Source organism: Contarinia nasturtii, unplaced genomic scaffold (genome assembly GCF_009176525.2).
Source record: "Contarinia nasturtii isolate CC-2019 unplaced genomic scaffold, AAFC_CNas_1.1 Cnas_scaffold_220, whole genome shotgun sequence".
NCBI lineage: Eukaryota > Metazoa > Arthropoda > Insecta > Diptera > Cecidomyiidae > Contarinia > Contarinia nasturtii.
Window position 1 is genome coordinate 4,110,320 of NW_022197577.1, and position 20,321 is coordinate 4,130,640.

General features: G+C 34.9%; 7 protein-coding genes across 9 annotated transcripts in view; 5 read left to right on the forward strand and 2 right to left on the reverse strand.

Annotated features, from left to right (window-relative positions):
- LOC116337261 (A-kinase anchor protein 200) overlaps positions 1-2,879 on the reverse strand; it is a 55,905-nt gene extending 53,026 nt beyond the window's left edge. The window contains exon 1 of one of the 2 annotated variants that reach the window (XM_031761681.1): positions 2,333-2,879. The gene's annotated coding sequence lies outside the window, so the exon portion shown is untranslated. The remainder of the gene's footprint in view (positions 1-2,332) is intronic. The other variant, XM_031761677.1, reaches the window with a different exon arrangement.
- Positions 2,880-3,974: 1,095 nt separating this feature from the next.
- Positions 3,975-5,935, forward strand: LOC116337008 (sphingosine-1-phosphate phosphatase 2-like). The gene is made up of 6 exons (XM_031761283.1): positions 3,975-4,396; positions 4,498-4,572; positions 4,666-4,802; positions 4,889-4,935; positions 5,019-5,115; positions 5,175-5,935. Exons 1-6 carry the CDS (start codon positions 4,066-4,068, stop codon positions 5,769-5,771), a joined length of 1,284 nt encoding a protein of 427 aa, XP_031617143.1. The 5' UTR covers positions 3,975-4,065; the 3' UTR covers positions 5,772-5,935.
- Positions 5,936-6,759: 824 nt separating this feature from the next.
- LOC116337007 lies at positions 6,760-10,003 on the forward strand. Of its 2 annotated transcripts, XR_004200770.1 has the most exons (5): positions 6,760-6,864; positions 7,013-8,356; positions 8,443-9,382; positions 9,579-9,794; positions 9,978-10,003. XR_004200770.1 is itself a non-coding variant. In XM_031761281.1 (4 exons), the coding sequence occupies exons 2-4, from the start codon at positions 7,019-7,021 to the stop codon at positions 9,668-9,670; spliced, it is 2,370 nt and encodes a 789-aa protein (XP_031617141.1). In that variant the 5' UTR covers positions 6,760-6,864; positions 7,013-7,018; the 3' UTR covers positions 9,671-9,813. The 2 variants fall into 2 exon arrangements, 1 of the variants encoding a protein (XP_031617141.1); XM_031761281.1 differs by lacking the exon at positions 9,978-10,003 and having other exon boundaries at positions 9,579-9,813.
- A 307-nt stretch (positions 10,004-10,310) lies between these two features.
- On the forward strand, positions 10,311-12,548 carry LOC116337143 (mediator of RNA polymerase II transcription subunit 17). Its single transcript, XM_031761492.1, has 3 exons — positions 10,311-10,493; positions 10,556-12,323; positions 12,408-12,548. The coding sequence occupies exons 1-3, from the start codon at positions 10,405-10,407 to the stop codon at positions 12,492-12,494; spliced, it is 1,944 nt and encodes a 647-aa protein (XP_031617352.1). The 5' UTR covers positions 10,311-10,404; the 3' UTR covers positions 12,495-12,548.
- A 49-nt stretch (positions 12,549-12,597) lies between these two features.
- LOC116337144 lies at positions 12,598-13,700 on the reverse strand. Its single transcript, XM_031761493.1, has 2 exons — positions 13,656-13,700; positions 12,598-13,586 (listed from the first exon to the last, which is right to left on the reverse strand). The coding sequence occupies exons 1-2, from the start codon at positions 13,686-13,688 to the stop codon at positions 12,777-12,779; spliced, it is 843 nt and encodes a 280-aa protein (XP_031617353.1). The 5' UTR covers positions 13,689-13,700; the 3' UTR covers positions 12,598-12,776.
- Positions 13,701-14,764: 1,064 nt separating this feature from the next.
- On the forward strand, positions 14,765-17,252 carry LOC116336971 (geranylgeranyl transferase type-2 subunit alpha). The gene is made up of 5 exons (XM_031761219.1): positions 14,765-14,902; positions 14,984-15,404; positions 15,502-15,780; positions 15,844-16,260; positions 16,334-17,252. The coding sequence occupies exons 1-5, from the start codon at positions 14,900-14,902 to the stop codon at positions 16,705-16,707; spliced, it is 1,494 nt and encodes a 497-aa protein (XP_031617079.1). The 5' UTR covers positions 14,765-14,899; the 3' UTR covers positions 16,708-17,252.
- A 396-nt stretch (positions 17,253-17,648) lies between these two features.
- Positions 17,649-19,791, forward strand: LOC116337058 (SET and MYND domain-containing protein DDB_G0273589-like). Its single transcript, XM_031761349.1, has 3 exons — positions 17,649-17,755; positions 17,847-19,138; positions 19,209-19,791. Exons 2-3 carry the CDS (start codon positions 17,857-17,859, stop codon positions 19,487-19,489), a joined length of 1,563 nt encoding a protein of 520 aa, XP_031617209.1. The 5' UTR covers positions 17,649-17,755; positions 17,847-17,856; the 3' UTR covers positions 19,490-19,791.
- Positions 19,792-20,321: the final 530 nt, after the last annotated feature.

The following is a 20,321-nucleotide window of genomic DNA, read 5'->3' on the forward strand; positions in this document are numbered from 1 at the left end:
TTGAAAACGAACGATTGAAAATTATGAGACGGACGAATGAGGCCATGTACGGATAAAAACTGATTTGCACTGTACATGTGTAGAAAAGAATTTTAATGAATTTTAATTGGATTTGATAAAGAAACAACAGTATTTCTGACCAGAATAAACTGACGAAAGACAAAAAATGCCACCAATTGATATACAAAATTTGAAATGTTCAACGCGTTATTTTGCATACATCAACTGCAACGATATTAAATATACAAGAGTGTATAGATTAAAAAATGTTGTTTATTTAAAATATTTCACATTGAAAGCACGCACTGCGCTTGCATGGAATCAAATATATTGCGCCAATAACATATTCGTTCAATATTGTGTTATCGGGAATTATATAAACATCAAATTGAACGAGAGTGTGTGTCTGTGGCCCAAATAATTTAGTAAAAACATTGGTTTGACCAAAAATGCAAATTCGATACATATTATTTTGCAAATAAATACAATATGGAAACGCATTTATCCGATCGAATGGCAAAGTAAAATTAATCACATTAAAAATCAATTCTATGGCGGTACATAAGAGATTTAAATTAAACAAAGATGAACGACAACGTCGCTGGAAAAAAAGCGATGTACGAAAAATTTAGCCCGCCATTACATTGCGCTCTGCAAAGCGCATATAAATATATTCGAACTCAGTGTGTGCACAGAGCATAAGCAAAAAAACAGTGAATGAGAAAGAGAGAAACAACGCGCGTACCATTTAAAACCGTATCCAATACACCAAGTGTACCGATTTGCTACAGAGAAAAATGCAATAAGAGGCTGAAAATGTGCTGTTGTTGTTGTAGTACACACTGTTGGAAAAGGCGCGTTTCAATATTTCGTATTCGAAATAACCGGGCAGTTGAAAAAGTGCTATAGGTACGCACAGCATTCAGTCAATTCACTGCTGCACACGGATACTCTCGCAAACGGCAAAATCGAGCGAATCGAAAATCGGGTGTGTATAAAATGCTTATAGATGTATGTGTGCTTCACCGTATGTATGTATGCCATGTATATGTGTTGATGCGACCATTTTTCAGCGTTACATGTAAACACATGTAACGACATGGATTCGAATGCATGCCATGCTAACGTTGCTTCTCTGTATGAGTGTTAAAAATTACATTAAAAAAAAACGTTTCCATTGGTCTTATTCTAAGGGCGAAATCGTAGCAAATTGAATTTTTTTGCTTCTTCGCGACACATCTTACTAAATACAATGGTGTTTGAAAAAAAGTAATTTTTTGTACACACACACACAGAGAGAGAGAGAGAGAGATCTGGTCATCAGCCACACACTTTTGCAGAAATCTCACACACAATTTGTGCAAATATATGATTTTGTATGTGTGAACCACATCGAACCGTTTGGGCTCAAGGAAAAAAAGGAATGGAAACATTTTTGCAGATCCAAATTAATGAACTGAAAAAAAGAGAGAAGATCGAATGAAAAAAAACCGGTTGCATGTGCCGTCTTTACATGTACAGAAAGTTTTGAAATAGGCATGGATTGTTGTTGTTGAAATGAAACGGCAACGAAAATGAGACGAGAGACATGTTTTATAGGAGCGCGCACATATACACAAATGGTATGGCAAGAAAAAATATGAATTTAAGAAATATATAAAGGGCAATAGCATCAAACTGAATCGAGCAACGAAATGAGGCGAGATGTTCTGTAGTGAGAGAGAAAAAGGAGAGAATTGCACAGCGAAAAAACGACGACGACGACGGCGACGACGACGACGACAACAACAACAACAAGACGAGAAGAAGATGAGAACGAACCAAATTCTTTGTTCCGTCGCTTTTAATACGTTTAATAGTGTATATTCTTTCACTTCTTCAGGCACACACTCACTTACCAATATTTCGCAATGGAATAGCATGGCATGGCTGTCTCTTAGTTTCTCACTCATCATGCACAGGCTCTCTCATATTGAATTCATTTCATTTCATTTCATAGCAATTCGGTTTAAGCTTTACAGTAGCTGAAGAACCATGAACCGTCACGTATCTCTCTTTCTCTATCGCTGAACCATTTGGATCACACACATTATAACTTTCTTCTATAGATTGTAACTATATGCGCGCTTACATTTTGAAAGATAACAAACTCAAAACGTTGCAAACAGCGAAAGGATAAACAATTTAAATTATAAACGCAATCGTAATTGAACGACATTCACATGGCGAGAGAGAGAAAAAAATGAAGAAAAAAACGGCGGACCAAAGCGAGATAAACTGATGAATTTTCTTCTTTTTTTTGAAAATTTCAAATAAATCTATGATCACTTACCAAATATATTTATTTTTTCCGAACACAAAAAAACCGAACAAATCCGTTGGTTTTTCGATTTTAGTTTTGCAAATGGAATTATCCAAAATATAATATCGATAATGAATTTCACGTAACCGTAAAACAATTGTCTTGGCGAATAATATTATGTCTCTATATGTGCACTCAATCACAAAAATGTCAAAAGTCTGTTTTAAAATCTATTTTCTAAGGGAAAAAAAACTCTGTAGAAAACTAATGATGTCTCCGAATCGAATTTGAATCCTTCGTCTGGATAACGCCTTTTTTATGTTGCTTCTGTATTTTATTTTCCGTTCGATTTTGCGAACATTCAAAATTTTACATTCGAACAGGTATTTGATTTAATTCAAATTCAAAATATGAAACCTTATTTTTCTTGCTTTTGATAAATTGTAACGAAACAAAATTTTATGCACGCTTACTAAGAGACGCAATGGAAAAAACGATAGATGAAAATTGGCTATAAAACTGAAACACAACTACTCACTTCACCGATACATGTAAAACTGTCTGCTCAATGCTTGTGACTGCTTTTACTGAAATGCGATCGAGTAGCGGCAGGAATACTCCACAGCCTATACATACACCGTGTATATATTTCATTACGAGAGTGTGTATCAAATATAGTATTCAATGTTTGTGAGATAGAGAAAGAACGCTTATGAGCGGTTTATACGCATGAGTGTGTGAGTAGAGGGGTAATAACCATGGAAAAGTATACCGATTTTCGGTTAAATGCACGCATCAATTGTTGATTTTATTCTAAATGCAATCGAATTGACCAATTCAGAGTTTCACATTTATTGAATTTCGCGATATTATTTTATTCTTTTTTCCCGATAAATTTATTTTTTATTCATCGATTACATTACTTTATTCAATCTGTGTGTATGGGTGTGGATGATTCAATTGGTGTGTATTTGGATGATTCAGTGCGAGCACATTTCGATTAAATTTATTTTGTTAAGGAAAAACGTTGATCATACTCCAATTTAATAGGGCTCACACCCATACAGGTATCAATACACACACGCGTACATACAATCATATACACACACATATTCGCACAATCGCTGTTGATTCCATTTGATTCTGATGAAGACCAAATCGGTTCAGTTTTGGTGTGCATTTTTACAAGCCACCGGTTAGACGCTACACTGCTGCCAACATTCTGTCAACAAAATAGAATTCGGTAGAGGGGAATTTGAACCGAAAATAAAATACAGGGCTACCAAAAATACGAAAATTGCCATGCAAACGCGCTGAAATGAAATGAATTTCGAATTTCTATTGCATATTTTCAAATGATTTCTTCGCGAAAATGTTAAAATTTGTCATAATTTCGATTCGAAAATCTTTGGACTTTAATTTATTACTTTGTTATAATTTTTGTAGAAGGTATTTTAACTAATTTTGTTAAATATCCATGAGATTTATTGTGATTTAACGTATTTTTTCCTATTGCCAGTGTTTGATGTTTGTTTAACTTGGCATTGCTTGGTATCGTTTTTTCTTTGACTTATGCACATTTCGTATGAAACCTGTTAAGTTCGTATCACTATATGTGACGTTTGAAGACATTTGAACTAAATATCGATTGTCATAGAAAAATAATATCAGTCAAAGCAAGACCATGCATAGTGCATATTCAATGCAGAAACATCAATATATATAGAAAATATTATCAGGAAAAAATAAACAGTGAAAATAAAATGTGGTCGATTGTTGAATACTTAAGGAAACCAGAACTTGTGGTAACCGTTCAAGAATGGTTTGGTATTGAATATGATGATACATATGACCAAATTGAAAAAGAGCAAACATTTTATGGTCAAAATAACATATCACCAAATTTAGAAATGCGAAAACAATATTCAAACTATCCTGAACACAAAAAGCAACGTCGAAAGCAAATAAGCGATGATTGTGCATCAGATGTTAAAAAATCGCAAGAAGAAAGTGTTAATGTAGATGAATCAACTGGATCCTATCAAATAACAAATAAATTTTGGTATTATTTATTTCTGCTTGGCACGGAGCTAGGTAATAGACGATGAAATATTCTATACAACTTCTTTCTGCTACAAATAAAATGAAAGCTATGCTACTTCATTAAATATGTCTTGAATTTTATTTGAAAATAGGTGATGAAATATTCTACGCAACAATGATTCCATTTTGGTTTTGGAATATCGATGGAGCGGTGGGTCGACGTGTAGGTAAGTTATCTATTAGAACAGTTTAGAAATGGAAAACATTTCGAATTTATTTTTATCAAACGTCATTTTAATTAACTTAATCAACGTGCACAGTGTTTATATGGTCGGTGATTATGTACATCGGACAGGTTTTAAAAGATATTATTCGATGGCCTAGACCGGGTCGACCAGTTCATAGATTACAAAACAAATGGTCCATCGAGTATGGAATGCCCTCCACTCATGCAATGGTAATTGAAAAATACCACAGTATTAACAACACAATATTTTTTGACAGAATTGTGATGTTTTTTCTTCTTCTGTTTATCATTTTCAGGTCGCAGTTGCTATGCCGTTTTCTGTTGTTATCTTTATGCTCGACCGGTCAGACATTTATTTCTATAAAAATCACATAATACACTGGTGTCATTTCTTTTTTACAATGGACTATTACATTTATTTGACAGATACCAATTCTCTGCTACCAATGGGTTCCTTATTGCGTTTGTTTGGTGTTTAATCGTGTGTGTTAGTCGCATTTACTTGGGAATGCATAGCGTTGCTGTAAGTGAATATAAACACCTTCGATAAAATGATCCTTTTAATCGAATTTTCATTCTCAGGATGTAATTGCTGGAATTTTTTTGACGATTCTACTTATGATACCACTTATACCGTTGGTCGATAAATTGGATCACATCATTCTATCTTCGACATTTTCACCGTTGTTTGTGATCGGTATTCCAATTTTGTTGATTATTTATTACCCCTGCTCAGAAAAATGGACGCCAACGCGTGGTGACACAACGACAATCATCAGTGTGGGAACAGGAATTCTGATGGGAGCTTGGTTAAATTATCAACTGGGTGCTTTTCAACCACCAGAAATAACCTCGACGCGTCCTTATGAAATCATTTGGCCAACTCAACGAATGCTTGGCTTAATCTTATTAAGAACTATTTTGGGTTTATGTGGTGTGATTGCAACACGAGCACTTGGAAAATCCATTGCATATGCCGTCGTTTGTATGCTATTGGGTCGGGATCAAAATGAGGTCAAAGCGTCAGAGAGTACTTTAGAGAATCGCGACAAAATCATAGTGGAGCTCAGCTACAAGTTCTTCGTCTACAGCAGTATTGGTTTTATTGTAAACTGTCTTTTGCCGAATGTTTTCAAAATGTTGAATATCGGTCGACCCGATTTTTATACCGAAATTTAGATTTAAATTGAATTTTGTTTTTTTTTAGCCTTGTATCACAATTTTACTGTGCACATTCCAAGGAGCAATTACGCTTGATTTATAGTTTTTTTTTTGTTAATCAGATTATGTATTAGAGTGTTTCCCGTATCAGCAAATAAAAAAATGGTATTTCTTAATTCAAAGAAGGCGAAATTCTATGTTAGTAAATGGCATTCATATAACGAAGCGATTGATTTTAGCACTTCCCGAAACGAAAACATATCTGAAAATATAGTTGATTAGAATTTGAAGTACAATTCTCTTTGCTGTTTGCACGTATATCGACACTGTTCGCTTTGATAGAATATTGTTGCGATTCTTTAGAATTCGATAAATAAACAAAAGAAAGTATTTATATTCAACGCATTTTCAGAATCGTGTTGTTCGCTGTGTCAGCTGTTTTTTTGGCCTGTAAAATCATTTTATGATTTGAACCAAGCAGTCCATACAACACATACACATTTATATCCATCGCGATAGGCTAATAATAATAATCATTCCGTTTCTTTTGCTCTTAAGTGTTTACATACAAACTGTGATTCCGTTTATTGGTTCCGTACCATACATTCTTATTCAAACGCTTTATAAACAAAAAATGTGTGCAATATAAGAATGCTTCCGACACAGAACCATCGGAATGTGGAGAAGTGTGTTGGTTCAAATGAAACGATCGTGTTGAAACTTGTCAGAATCAATGTTTTTTTTATTTGAATTTGCATCGTCATAATTTCATTGGATTCGATTGATAAAAGTGCTAAAACATATTTTTGGATTGTGTCAGTGTATGTTATATTTGTTTCTTGCTTTCAAAGAAGTTTATTTTCCGCTGTAGGCGGTTTTCTATTGGAATCATTGTCAACCGATTGTTTTCAAACGAGATATTTGCGGTGAATTTTGTGTTTGATTTTGTTTAGTTTTGATAATAACATAACATTCACAAGCTGAAACTGCAAATATTTTGATTCAACTTTGGACCGTGTTGGTGTGGTTTGCATTTATATGTTGCATTCAAAAGAGTTAATATCACTCAATTTGTCGATTTTGAATCACTTCACGCTTAACATTCAATCAGGTAACATCAAGTGTCAGTTTTGTCCCCATATATTCAGTGCTTCCTATTGATTCAATTCATTTACAAAAATTACACAGTGCAGAAAATATATTTGTCATTTTATTTGTGTTCTAAGTTGCGCGTGTGTTTTTTTTTTATTTCGTTTTAGTTCAACATGTCAACGACTGGTGAAACTACGGCTGCTACAGCGCCAAGAAAAAAGCGATACAAATTTCAAACGAATGCGCAAAAAGAAAAGGATGCTGATGATGATGTAAACGATAATGGATTGTTCGCTATTAAAATGCGCCTCAACACAATTTTGCGACCAGAGTTCAATCACATTGTCAAACCGTGGATCGAACAGAAAAGCATAATGTCAACGAAAATCACCGTTTTGGCATCATTACTTTTCTTGGATAAAGTGAAATCGGCACAAATGAATCGACAGTGGGAGTTTTTTAAAAACCGAACGTATCCGGCCAAAAAAGGAAAGAAGAAAGGACAGCTCGTTGAAAAGAATCGTGGCGAAGAAGTGATTGAGCAATGTTTCTATGCCGTCTTGCAAAAAAACAAAGAAGGTGAGAATATGGAGCCACATTTCCGTCAGTTTGTCGAAGAGCTCAGTCCAGAAAATAATTTCGCCTGGCCCAAGAACGATTATTTTGGTAATCATTTTAAAACGCTGTGCCAAAATCACACGCGATGCTTGAAAACCGGTCAAAAGACACACTGCAAGAAGAAATTGAAAAACTATCTGCGAATGCGAGCGTGGCAATTCAACGCAGTGTCTACCGGTTGGAAATTCGACAAGAAGGACATTGACAATGCAGTCGATTTGATGATTCGAGGCTACAATGCGATCCGTGACACTCATCAAAATGCAGATTTCAAACGACACAAGCGAACATTACTTACTGGCATGGTTACTGCAATTGTTCGAGAAGTTGGTGGCCCAACCAATGATCACAACATCAAGGATTTTTCAAAAGGCGATTATTGGTTCAAAGCAACTGCAATGTGGCTCGTTATGCAGACAGAAATCGATGAGTGGCACAATTGGGCGCAAGATAACAATGTGAAGATACCAAATATCAAAAATCTCTCGGTTGTTCCATTGCCTGATTATCAACGAAAGGCAGTGTTCATGTGCAATGATGTCTTCTATCGAATGCTGGCCGAATCGAAACAACTTCCACAAGTTGATGGTAGACAAGCAACCGAAAGTTACATTCGCCAGAACAAAGAATTCTATTGGAATCAAGTATTCGATTTAACGACCATCAATCGAAAACTGAAGAAAAACAAAGAATTCCATTATACCATCGTCAGCAACGGTGAATCTGTGTCGATTATGTATCGCATGTCAAAGCAATACGAGCAACAGATGCAGAATGATGATATTCTTCGAAAGCAATTCATCGGCGGAAAATTTGCTTACGAACTGGGAATCGATCCAGGCATGAAAACATGGAATGCCACAGTTCGTCGAAATATCGAAACGAAGAAAGAAGTAAGTGTTTAAATTTTTGGCATTATTGAGAAATAGAAAGTGATACAGTTACGTGAATAATTTTTTTCTTCACTTTTCCATTTCAGGTCAACTTGAAAACGTCCAGTAAGAAGTACCATTGGCTGGCAAAGCAGAAGACGCGCGATGTAAAGGCAAAACGATGGACGAAGCAGTTCACCCAAGAGGAGCAGGACGATCGAAATAATCGACAATTGTATCAGCGAATGCCATCACCACTGGGCATACTCTGGATTGATTACGTTCATCATCGTATCAAAATGCTCAAGAAAGGAATGGCCGTGTATACAACACCGAAATACACGCTGTTGCAGTTTGACAAGTACGTCGAATCGAATCGAACCGTTGATAAACTCACTGGGAATTTGGTCAATCATAAAGCCGCAATTATTCACATGGGAAATGCAGAAATATCACCAAACTCGTGCATTCGAATCAAAAAGCATGTGAGAGCTCCAGGTACGCGCAAACTACTCAAAGGCTTTCGAAAACGTCGCAATTGTCGTGTGCGCAAAACAGATGAGTGGGGTACATCGCAGCATTGTGCAAAGTGTGGGCGACGATTTAATCCAGCCACAAGGAGCCATCGATTCAAAGTGTGTGAAAATTGTGGAGCGGAGCCCGATTCAATTTTCGCCGAATATTTACCATCAAAAATCGTAGCACAGCGCAGCAAACGGCAATTGAGGTACAACAAAGATGAGGTTGAACTTTATTTGATGCGATTTTGGGCAGAAGGACTCATGACTGAGCAAGAATTCGATATAGCTGCTGAACGTTTACTGTCTAAGGTGGCCGTGTATCCAAAAAATTGGCAAGTAAACACAGTGAGTGGTAAATTGGAATATGCTCAAGTCAATGCTGATGCACCGTATGCAACTGTTCAACAGCCATATGCAGTCGATGATGAAAATGAATTGGAAATCGAAGACGAGCAACTACTAATGGCTGTACACAAGACATCTTGGGATCGTGATATCGTCGCCGCCAAATGCATTCTCATCAAAGGTATGTGTATTAGAAATTTGCATTTGCATATATTCTACATATTAAATGAAATGCACACTATTTGAATGATCTATTTTAGCGCTCGATGATAAATATGTATGCAATATTTAATGACATTTGTATAGATTTAAGAAAAAAAATCATTTCTGCCAATAATCTATACATTATTTCCGTGTGTGTGTTTACTTTTGAATAGGACATTGTGAGCTGTTTGGATGGGATATTCCGGCAGGATTAGAGAGACGATCACCGCGACAGCCAGCAGTTCAACCGAATCAGCAGCCTTAAGCATCACCAATCACCATTCGTACTCGAAAATTAATCAAAAATTAATATTGTAATTTGTTACATTAACTGAGACTGACTGTTGTGTCTCAGCATTTCGAGGAAGTACTTCTAGGTGTTTTTTTCTGTAAGTATTCTTCACTATGAGATTTTATTCATATAATGGAGTGATTGATATCCATATTCAGAGGCAACAATCGTTTTTCGCTTCGGGAAGTGTTGATATAAATCGCTTTGTTGTATCGATGCTACTAACCAGCATAGAATTTTGTCTACTTTCAATTAAAAAATACCATTTTTCTATTTACAGATATGGGAAACACCCTATTATGTATTCAAATCTATTCTCTATTTAAGAAAATAATTAAAACACCATCACGTATCAATTAAAACTGTTTAAGAGTGTAAAATAAATTATTTTTATTTTTTGGAAATTTACCAAAATTTATTGAATTAATTCGCACAGAATCGTTCTTTGTTGAAAATGATCCGTGGCTTGTTGGTCATTTTTGCCGTTAGATGGCATTCCTATATGTCAACCCAACCAACAACACTTGCATTACTGTAACGCGTTCGTATGAGTTATCATACGAAGTATCGTATTTTTGATTAGTTGGGAATGCGTGTTGACAGTAAGCATGAAGCCGATGCCAAACAATAAAATAACCATTGATAGTTTGACATTTGTTTCCTTTTTCATATGCCAATAATAATATGCGAAAATAACAATAATAAAAATGGCACAATCCGTTAATATTTCGGTGGAATCAGTTATTGAAAATGTAATTCAAGAGATTACCTACGATGGGAGTGAGATCTTTCAACCGTAAGTATAGCAGTGTTCAATGCATCGTTTTACAGTGTAATTGATTTATGTATTATTTTTAGGCCGCTAACACTATCGGAGAGTTTGACTCGGAATGCATGTCGAATTGATTTTAGCAAAGATTTGGATGAATCGGATCCATCAACGAGTGGTGTTGCATCAAAAGCAATGGCAATCAAAGAGGAAAAAGATGATGAAGAAATGAAGGATGCGGATCGATTCAATGCCAATCTATGGCCATGGGATTCGGTTCGTAACAAACTACGAGATGCAATGACTGAAGTATGTGTATTATCCGATGTATTGTCAATAGCCAAACGAAAACAATACATGGTATTAGATCCAGTCCCTCAAGAAACACAAACAATTAAACCGATTGTTCAAATTTTTGCACGTAAAAAAGCACTATCGAATGCAGCCAATATACTACTTACTGGTGCCGAACAACTACGAAACTCACAAAGCGAAGCGAAAAATAACCGAAACGTATCTGATTTTCACATCGAACTGTTGAGACTGCGCCAAAATTGGCGATTGAAAAAGGTCGGAAACACAATTATTGGTGACTTAAGTTACAAAACGGCCGGTTCAAAATTTCCGCATAATGGCACCTTTGAGGTAACAAAAGCCGAAGATGAACCAGACACAGAGAAACAACAACCATCGACACCGACATCAACGATTCCAAAGCCAAATTCGGCACTTCGGGTCACCGTTCCATCGGAGTTACAAGGTGTTGCCTATATTAAAGTTATTACACAAAAAGATCAAGAAGATTTGTGTACGGCCGTTGTGAATTTAATGGGACATGGACCGAATATAACACATCAAGCAGGCATTTGGCAAAAGAGCTTGGAATATGCTCAGAATGTACTTTTTTGCAAAGAATTGTTCAATCAACTGGCCCGCGAAGCAGTTCAAATTCAGGCAGCTATTCCGCATGTTGTTGTTGGCAATCAAATTCGAGCCACACTTTTATCTGGCATTCAATTGATCATCAGTTTATGTCATTCAACGACATTTGATTCAGCAAGCTCGGGACCCATTACTGATCATGATCATGTTTTGGAGCATTCACTGCATCAACTGTTGCGAGAGGTGCATTACAAAAATACACATCTGCCATTGCCGCACCATATTCACGGTGGTCCGATGGTAGCGTCGAAGAAACGAATGCTTGCCGGCCCAATGGCTGCCGATCGTTATGAATTGCTTGAAATGACAAAATCTCAAACACTTCTCGAACAAATCATCGCACAAGCTCAACACATTTTCATGCGGAAACGAACACAGTACGTGTTGGATACATTAGCCCGTGACGTCAAAGATCCACAAATTATTTCACATTGGAATTCAATGAATAGCCCAACAATGTCTTGTGTTAAAATCAACATCGTCACTTATGGCTATGATACTGTTTGCCGTACAACGTTGTCGATTCATGTTAAAGAACGAAGTTTGAAATGCATTACACGCGATGGTCGCGTCATGCTCATGTCATATGAACCACAAGAATTGAGAGATTTGATTTTGTGCCAAATTAATATGCATCAAATATCCGGATTGCAATTGGTTGCAAAGTGTATGGCATGGCAAACATTATCGAATAGCAATCATTTGGGTATTGGTCGTGTTGAACCGCTCGGTAATGCAACCTCATGCCTCTTAGCCTCACCAAATGGTGATCGATTGATTGCCGTTAAGATTTATTGCGATCCACCACATATTGATATCAAAGTTTACGTGGCCCAAATATCGGAAAATAATAGCATTGAAAGCGAACTAGTTCAAGGCAAGCATTGGGATCAACTAAACATCAATTTCAGAGAGGTATTTTTTTTTCTTCATTTTTTGTCGCTTTATTTGTTTTTCCAATCACAATTTAATTATGTTACTTTCTTCTTCGAATTTCAGATTCGTTTCGAAAAACTGGAGGGAAAAAACTTTTTGAATAAAATGGAAAATTTAATGGCCAGTCTCTCAGCAAATCCCAAAATATAATAAATTAACCGAATAATTTGACAATTGCAAATTTAATAAAATCTATTTTACAAACAACTCCTATTTTCATTCGCTTAGTTTCATAGAACAAACACTTATTCCATCAAAGATAAATCAAAACTTTTATTTTTATTGAAATTTGAATAAATTCGACATTCGTTGAAACTACAATAATTCAATAAAAGAAGAAAAATGCACTACACTAATGATTAATAAAGAGAGAATGCCTTTAAGAGAATCATGTTCATTTTAGAAAAAGCGACAATTGGCACGTTTCATTGTTCAAAGTGGAACACATTTCTTATCAGCGCCACTAAAAATCCAATACTTTGGACATTTACGTCGTATTGATTTTAAAATACCTTTTGACACACTCTTTACAATGCATTCATAATAGTGAGTGTCGCTTTTTTCATCAATGAATATTCCAACTCTGGTGCATTCATGTTCCGACGTGGTTACTTCCGACGATGTCCATTCATTTGGCGATATTAATTTACAAAAACCCAATTCTTCATCAAATTCTCGCCCATGTTCACAATCTTCGCGACGAATTTCATATGCCGATGGAATGGAATTTTTTTCTAATCTACATTCAAAGAATGAGGATTTGTCGTCAGGGTTCGGTAGAACTTGTTTGTCGGCTTCACATTTTGGTGCTGTAGGACATACACCATAATTTTCAACACAACGTTTGGTTACCGGATCGAACACTTTCGAACAGGAAAATATCGCATACGCATGTACAGCATCCCAACAATAATAATATTTTTCACAACTACCCGGAACGGCGAATCGTCCAACAGAAGTGCAACTAAATTCAGGTACCGGTGTAGAAGAGGTTGTTGGAATGTTTATAGTTGTCGTGGCTTCGGTAGTCTCAGATGATTGACTTTCGGTACTGTCATTCGAATCATTATTTTCAGCTGTTGTGGAATCTATGTACTCATCGTTACCGCTTTGTGATGGATTTTCATCAGGTAAGGAAGTAGTTTCTTCACCAGTTTCCCCACTGGTTTCTTCACTGGTAGATTCTGCTTTTATTACTTCCACATCGGTAACATCTTCTTGTGCGATCGCTTGAGCCACAAACTGAAAGTATGAAAGAATTCAAGCACAATAATAAGGAGAAGCTAAGAAAACAGAAAAAAATTCACTAACCAAAGCAGCCACGAGCAAGATTTTCAATTTCATTTTGTTCTTTTTTTCAATGTGATTTCGTCAACAGTTCAAATATAACTGAAATTCCGAAGTCACGACCGTATTATATACTTTTCTGTAATCACACATTATCTTGAAGTCGTGCATTTCAAAATGATGTCGAAGATGTGGAATGGAAAAAAAAAATAAACAAATCGAATTCTTGGTCATTCATCTTAAAAGCAATAAGAGAATGTGCTTAATTCGTTTTACAGAAAAAAACCATTCGTGTTACGTATCAAAGATAAGAATATTACATTTGCAACCTTTTCGTTTGACAACCTGAGATGAATAACTAGCTATTTTAATAAAGTGTGCAAAAAACGGTCGCGTACGAATTGCAAGGTAAAAATAGTTTCCGTGCTAGTGAAGCCTAGCGGCAAGTTGAATATACAGAAATATTGACCCATGAATATTTTTTCAACTTCGAGGTACACTTTTTTTGAGTTGTGGTATACTTAGAATTAGAAAAAAAAAATTCGACCTCGCCGGCATTTTGAATATACATCCGGTTCTGATACTAGACTGGATGGCCTATTAATACCATAAAGTAGTAGATGATAATTCATTTTAAATTTTGTTTTTTATCTTGGACTGTCACCTACATCGTTATTATATTAACTAAACTTCATATGAATGAAAAAGCAGTCATGCTTTTTGAGTTTGTTTTTCAAATAAAAGAAAATAGAAAATGTAGGTTAAGTAGAAAATGGATACGGATACAGTGAGTTGGTTCCAATGATTTATTTCTGAAAATCTTAATATTTGTCATAAAACTGATAACGTAAATCCACGTATTTGTTCCAAATTAAGTTCCTGTTATTATGAGAATCATTTTTATAGTAAAAAATAATACCATAGTTTTACTTATTCCAAATATAAAGATCCGTTAATCGTTTATTTTCATTGAATGTCTGAGTGTGTAACGTTTGAATAGAAGTCTTTGCAATAGTCCATACAAAAATAATAATTCGAATACAAAAGGCCTGGGCAAGAAACGCACTCCACTGTATCGCAACGCATTCATTGTGACATTGACAACTTCTACTTTGAGTCATTGTTTGTTTGTACTGTGCCAACGTCACTTGAGTTATTCCAACCAAAAAATTGATTCTTGCATAGAATCATAAATATTTTTTACAAATAAATTTTGTCATTCTGTTTAAACTGTTCGGTGAAAATTACAAAATTGAAAATTATCCAAAATGGCAAGTTATTTCCAATAAATGTGCTATACAATCAAATACATAACCATTCACACAATGCATAAATGTCTGTTTTCTGTGTAGCACGGTCGACTGAAAGTTAGAACAACCGAGGAGGAGGCGCAACGAAAACGAAATGAACAGGCACTGAAAGTGAAGGCATATCGTGTGGCAATGTCGAAAATCATTGAAAAAAGAGCCGCCGAACAGTATGATGCCGAAATTATGCAACTTACGACTGGAGTTTTGTCACGTAATCCAGACGTGTTTACTCTTTGGAACATTCGTCGTGAATTTCTATTGAAATTAAAAGCTGATAAACCGGACGAAGTTCAAGAAACGTACACGAAGGACTTACAGCTCACTCAAACATGTTTGCAAGTGAATCCAAAATCATACTGTGCCTGGCATCACCGTTGTTGGATTTTGGAAAATATCACCGAACCCAAATGGGACGATGAAGTCAAACTATGCACAAAATACTTACAGTTGGATGAACGCAATTGTAAGCGAATGTTCTTTCTACCGCTTATCAAATTAAATTACTTCTATTTCTCTTATACTTAATCAAAATTATACCGATTTTTTTTTTATATATGTAGTTCACGTTTGGGACTATCGTCGATATGCTGTGAAACACGCCAACGTGAAGCCAGAAGATGAATTAGAATTTTGCACGCAAAAAATTCAAAAGAATTTCTCTAATTATTCATCTTGGCATCAGAGAAGCAAACTATTGCCTGTTTTATATCCGCACGAAACGGACAAGACGCGTCCAATCAACGAAGAAATACTACGCAATGAATTGGAACTGGTCTTAACCGCTGCATTCACTGATCCAAATGATAGTAGCGCTTGGTTTTATCAACGATGGCTTCTTGGTAATTTTCCATTGAATTCATAACTGAAATATTTGTGATCACGATATATCTTTTTTTTATCAGGCAATTCAGAGCAAGAATTGGACATAGCTGCATTTAAACTGACCAAAACATACGCGTTGATAGCATTCACACGTCCGGTTGACCTTTACAAATGTTCCATCAGTTTGGATGCTACAACCAAATTCGATACAAACAAATGGCAACCGATCGATAGCGAATTTCCTGTGAAACATTATTCAGTATGGAAACTGGAAGACACATTCGAATTGAACAATGAGGGAAATTCCATTTTTGAATTGTCATTTGTTGATGAAGACGACAATTCACACAGCTTACAAATTACCAAAAGTAATGATGGCTTATTCGGAATAAAAATGCCACGTTTTGGATTTGAATTTGGATCTGGAGTATTGAATGTGCTGCAAGAACAGTTGAGCTCATGCCAGCAATTACTCGAATACGAACCGGAGAGTAAATGTAAGGAAAACATTTATTATTACAGCTTATTAATATTTTTGATATATTAATATATATTTTCTACATAACTTAGGGACACTGCTGACAGCTGCTTTACTCATGCGTGCAGTAAATCGCAAGGAATACCATGCTGCGTCGTTGGAATTTTTGGATAAACTAAAAATGTATGATTCTAATCGCACAGGATACTATTCAGATTTGGCAGACAAATGGAGCATAGAACGTGGCTTAATTGACTGGATTTCAGCATTAGAAAAGAATCGCGACACACTGATAGATCTGTCGAATTTAAATCTTGTTAATTTACATTACACACAATATATTTGTGTCGCGAACGAAATAAAATTATCTGGCAATAATTTTGATTCCAAGCGAACGAATAAAATTTCCACATTGCTTGGCAACTGCAATGTTAAAAATGATTTAACAAAAACAAGTGATCCTTAATCATACAAATAAGCATTTGATATCCAGTATAATGGCGCAATAAATATTCCAAAATAAATTTCTTGATCATTTTTCAAAATTAAACAAAACAAAACATTTTTCATCAATATAAAACATAGTCAAAAACTCTTCATTTAAACTCCTTGTGCAAATAATATTTTTAAAATATACAGAATTAACTGATCCCTAATGAAAAAACTCAGAAATCAAGAACTCGGCATTTTGATTTTTAAACATTTTGTATTGTTACCGATTATTATTGCTGACTAATTGGCTCCGAAGCAAAACAAAAAAAAATAACTGAAGTATATTTATTTCGAGAGATCAATACAAAAGATGCACATTGAAAGTATACACAAAATGTTGCAACAACACATCAATATTACACATTGTGGTGGAATCTGTCTTTCATAGCAAGTTGTGCATAATTATGAGAAGACAAATACAATCAACAGATATAGTATATACAAAAATATATGATTTTTTTCTGAGAGTTTCCATACATACTTAGCTATAAAAATAATCTAATGAACGTTCTATTTTCGAATCCATTATGTCTTTTGTTTATTTGTTACATAATTGTTTACTTTCATAAAGCGCTTTTATTAAAAACAATTTTCTTATAAAAACTGTCATCATTTTCATTTTGAATACATGATTGGCTCTATTGAAAAGAAACACATTCAAAATTCACATCTCACCTCCTGCTCTTACTTATGCAAGTTCCCACACGGCACAGCAAGAATTGAGATATGGAGTTTCATTCTTACTCATTCAATAAAACAATACGGCTCAAATTCAAAGGAAAGAAAGAGTCGGCATTCTTCAACATTTTTTTTTTGTACATGGCACTTCATTGTTAGTCACAAAATCCAACTGACAAATTCAGCGTTACAAATACAAATGCATATTGTACACACATCAGAATCAGTTGGTTACTGCGTTTTTCTCAACATTATACTACGAAACGTCAACGAGCAGCGAAGTATTTTTCATAACCAAAGAAGCCGAATTGCAATTTTATTCTCATTTGGAGCACTTTCAAAACGTAATTTATTTTTTTAAATTTAATTTGTTTTTTTTTTTTTTAATGTTTAACGATAGGAATGGGATAATTAACAATTCAATTCACTTCACAGCGAATTTACGATGCTTTGGCAAAAAGAATCAAAGAAGGGGAACGCATTGTATGTAGATATAATGAAATCTGGCGGCACGGATTTTGAACTTCAAGACATTCTAAAAGAATTGATTTTGTCAACGAACAAAAATCCATTGCCAAAAAAATGTGATTCAGTATCGGTGCAAAAGCGAAAAGAAGGAAATGAATATTATGCTAAACAGGATTGGCCGAATGCAATGGAGAAGTACAATGAAAGTCTTTGTTTTGCTACAGTTGGATCCAAGAACATTAGTTTGGCTTATGCGAACCGTGCTTCATGTTTTCTCCAAATGAAAATGTATAAGAAATGTCTCAAGGATATTGAATTTGCCAAAGAGGCCGGCTATCCAGCGAATTTGATGACGAAGTTAGATCAACGTAAAGCGAATTGTTTGCAATACATGAACGATGGCGTACAATGCAATGAATTTGAAGCGAAACTAAGTTTTGATCCAAACCAAAAATTTCCATGCATGGCAAATGTGCTGGACGTTGAAGAAGACATCAATGGTAACACAACGGTTGTTGCTAAAGAAGATATAATGGTGGGTCAAGTACTTGTGGTCGAGAGATCATTCATTTCGGTTCTTTTCAATCGATTTGGATCGAAATGTAATATTTGTTTGAAGTCGCTAACAAATTTGATGCCATGTGACGGTTGTGCGGTTGCAATGTTTTGTTCGGTAGAATGTCAGAAGAGTGTCATTCACAAATACGAATGCGGTTCCAAATGGTGTGATCATCCGCTTGTGAATATATCACTTACGAGAGAAATTCGAACTACGTTATCAGCCATCAATATCTTTTCGACCGCTGGTGAAATGATGGATTTTATTGAACAAACCATACAGGATAAATCGAAAAAATTGCCGGAAAATTTAGCTGATAATAAGTCAAAATATCGTGCCTATTTAAGACAACAAAGTTGTGTCGACTGTATTAAATCGTCTGACTATCAAATCAATCCCATTTATGATGCCATCTTGAAAATTCCAAAAATCAATGAAATGTTCAATTCAAAGAAACACCGTCGATTTTTGATGCATCTTATTGCTCAACATGGACTACTCGGTTGCCACGAACCTTGCTGTAACAGTATTAACCAAACGGGTATCGTGGAAGGTGACGAAATATCGATGAAGTCACAAATTAATAATGCTCAATCTGGTCTGATGGCAACATATTTCAAGCATTCAACTAAACCAAACATGTTGAGCATTCGTGGCGATGGTATATCAGTTGGCGTTGCAGTTCGACCAATAAAAAAAGGTAAATATGAAATAAAAGCTAGCTGATTCGCTATATTTAATATCATTTATCATTTATGTATCTAAAAAAGGTGAACCGATTCTGAATTCATGTATTCCACTGCGAATGGATGCGAGTTTGCGGCAAACATCATCAGCAAAACGTCAACAGATTTTATCTGATCCAGTTTATCGTTACATTTATGCAAACCATTCTTACAAGCAAACCTTTGAAGATGACAAAATACGATATATCCTTGACAAATGTATTTCATTTTTGCGAAAATATGGCCAATTTGAATGGTGTGCAGAAGTTGTTTTCGTCATGAATATTTATGGCGAATTAATGCGCGTTCGCATTAATTCACAATAAGTTCAGATAGAAAACGAACTTTTTCAAAATCTTATACTCATTGTAAACATTGAATTTGTCAACTAAACATAATTAAAAACAGCTTACTTTTTGCAAGGCTCTTGAATGATCCATATATAGCAAAAAAAAAGTCTCAAAATTAATTTTAAATATAATATAAAAAATCTTCTATATTCTCCGAAGCCTGATCATGCCCGTAGCTAACAACACCTCTAATGCGTATTCCGAGTACTAATTGACGTTTGTGACAATATGGCCGTCACGGTTTGGAAAATTCATAATGAATCGATTAAACTGCGTTAAACTGTTAAAATAAAACAGTAGAAATAAATAGATTTTAATTTTTTACATTTTTGAAAATAATTTTTTTTTTGTTTTTTAATTTTGTGAGATTTTCTGTCCACAATATTCAAAAATATTAAATCAATAAAAATGAATTGGTTGACATAACCTCACTTTTGTGTCACAATCGTGATAAACCGATTAAATAATTATTAGTAGTCGATTAGTACTCGGAATACACATTAGAGGTGTTGTTAGTTACAAGGTTTATATAGGAAATCCTATACCATGATCGGGCTTCGATATTCTCTCTTTTTTTAACAAATATTTTTACTTAGTGAATAAAACAAAACAATTTTTAACAAAAATGTTGAAGTTTATGCTTTAAATAGATGAAGTTTGTTTTAGGAAACTAGAATCGCAGCATACTATTGTTTCAGAAAGATGGCTTAAAAACGATGACATAATAGCGAATAGATGTTGTGCAATATGATCTAATTTACATTTGAGTAAGGAAAATATAATTAAGTTTCTGTAAAAAAAACCATGA

What these genes read in the sequence shown, in the direction of transcription:
- LOC116336971 (XM_031761219.1), top strand. An exon ending in ACAGTTGGATGAACGCAATT is followed by an intron (nt 15,405 to 15,501) that starts GTAAGCGAATGT and finishes TTATATATGTAG; the next exon opens with TTCACGTTTGGGACTATCGT. An exon ending in TTATCAACGATGGCTTCTTG is followed by an intron (nt 15,781 to 15,843) that starts GTAATTTTCCAT and finishes TTTTTTTATCAG; the next exon opens with GCAATTCAGAGCAAGAATTG.
- LOC116337007 (XM_031761281.1), top strand. Translation starts at nt 7,019, where the DNA reads ATGTCAACGACTGGTGAAACTACGGCTGCTACAGCGCCAAGAAAAAAG. An exon ending in ATATCGAAACGAAGAAAGAA is followed by an intron (nt 8,357 to 8,442) that starts GTAAGTGTTTAA and finishes TTTCCATTTCAG; the next exon opens with GTCAACTTGAAAACGTCCAG. An exon ending in CAAATGCATTCTCATCAAAG is followed by an intron (nt 9,383 to 9,578) that starts GTATGTGTATTA and finishes ACTTTTGAATAG; the next exon opens with GACATTGTGAGCTGTTTGGA.
- LOC116337144 (XM_031761493.1), bottom strand. Translation starts at nt 13,688, where the DNA reads ATGAAATTGAAAATCTTGCTCGTGGCTGCTTTG. An exon ending in TCTTGCTCGTGGCTGCTTTG is followed by an intron (nt 13,587 to 13,655) that starts GTTAGTGAATTT and finishes TCATACTTTCAG; the next exon opens with TTTGTGGCTCAAGCGATCGC.
- LOC116337008 (XM_031761283.1), top strand. Translation starts at nt 4,066, where the DNA reads ATGTGGTCGATTGTTGAATACTTAAGGAAACCAGAACTTGTGGTAACC. An exon ending in TCTGCTTGGCACGGAGCTAG is followed by an intron (nt 4,397 to 4,497) that starts GTAATAGACGAT and finishes ATTTGAAAATAG; the next exon opens with GTGATGAAATATTCTACGCA. An exon ending in TGCCCTCCACTCATGCAATG is followed by an intron (nt 4,803 to 4,888) that starts GTAATTGAAAAA and finishes TATCATTTTCAG; the next exon opens with GTCGCAGTTGCTATGCCGTT.
- LOC116337058 (XM_031761349.1), top strand. Translation starts at nt 17,857, where the DNA reads ATGCTTTGGCAAAAAGAATCAAAGAAGGGGAACGCATTGTATGTAGAT. An exon ending in AGTTCGACCAATAAAAAAAG is followed by an intron (nt 19,139 to 19,208) that starts GTAAATATGAAA and finishes TATCTAAAAAAG; the next exon opens with GTGAACCGATTCTGAATTCA.
- LOC116337143 (XM_031761492.1), top strand. Translation starts at nt 10,405, where the DNA reads ATGGCACAATCCGTTAATATTTCGGTGGAATCAGTTATTGAAAATGTA. An exon ending in GGGAGTGAGATCTTTCAACC is followed by an intron (nt 10,494 to 10,555) that starts GTAAGTATAGCA and finishes TATTATTTTTAG; the next exon opens with GCCGCTAACACTATCGGAGA. An exon ending in TAAACATCAATTTCAGAGAG is followed by an intron (nt 12,324 to 12,407) that starts GTATTTTTTTTT and finishes TTCGAATTTCAG; the next exon opens with ATTCGTTTCGAAAAACTGGA.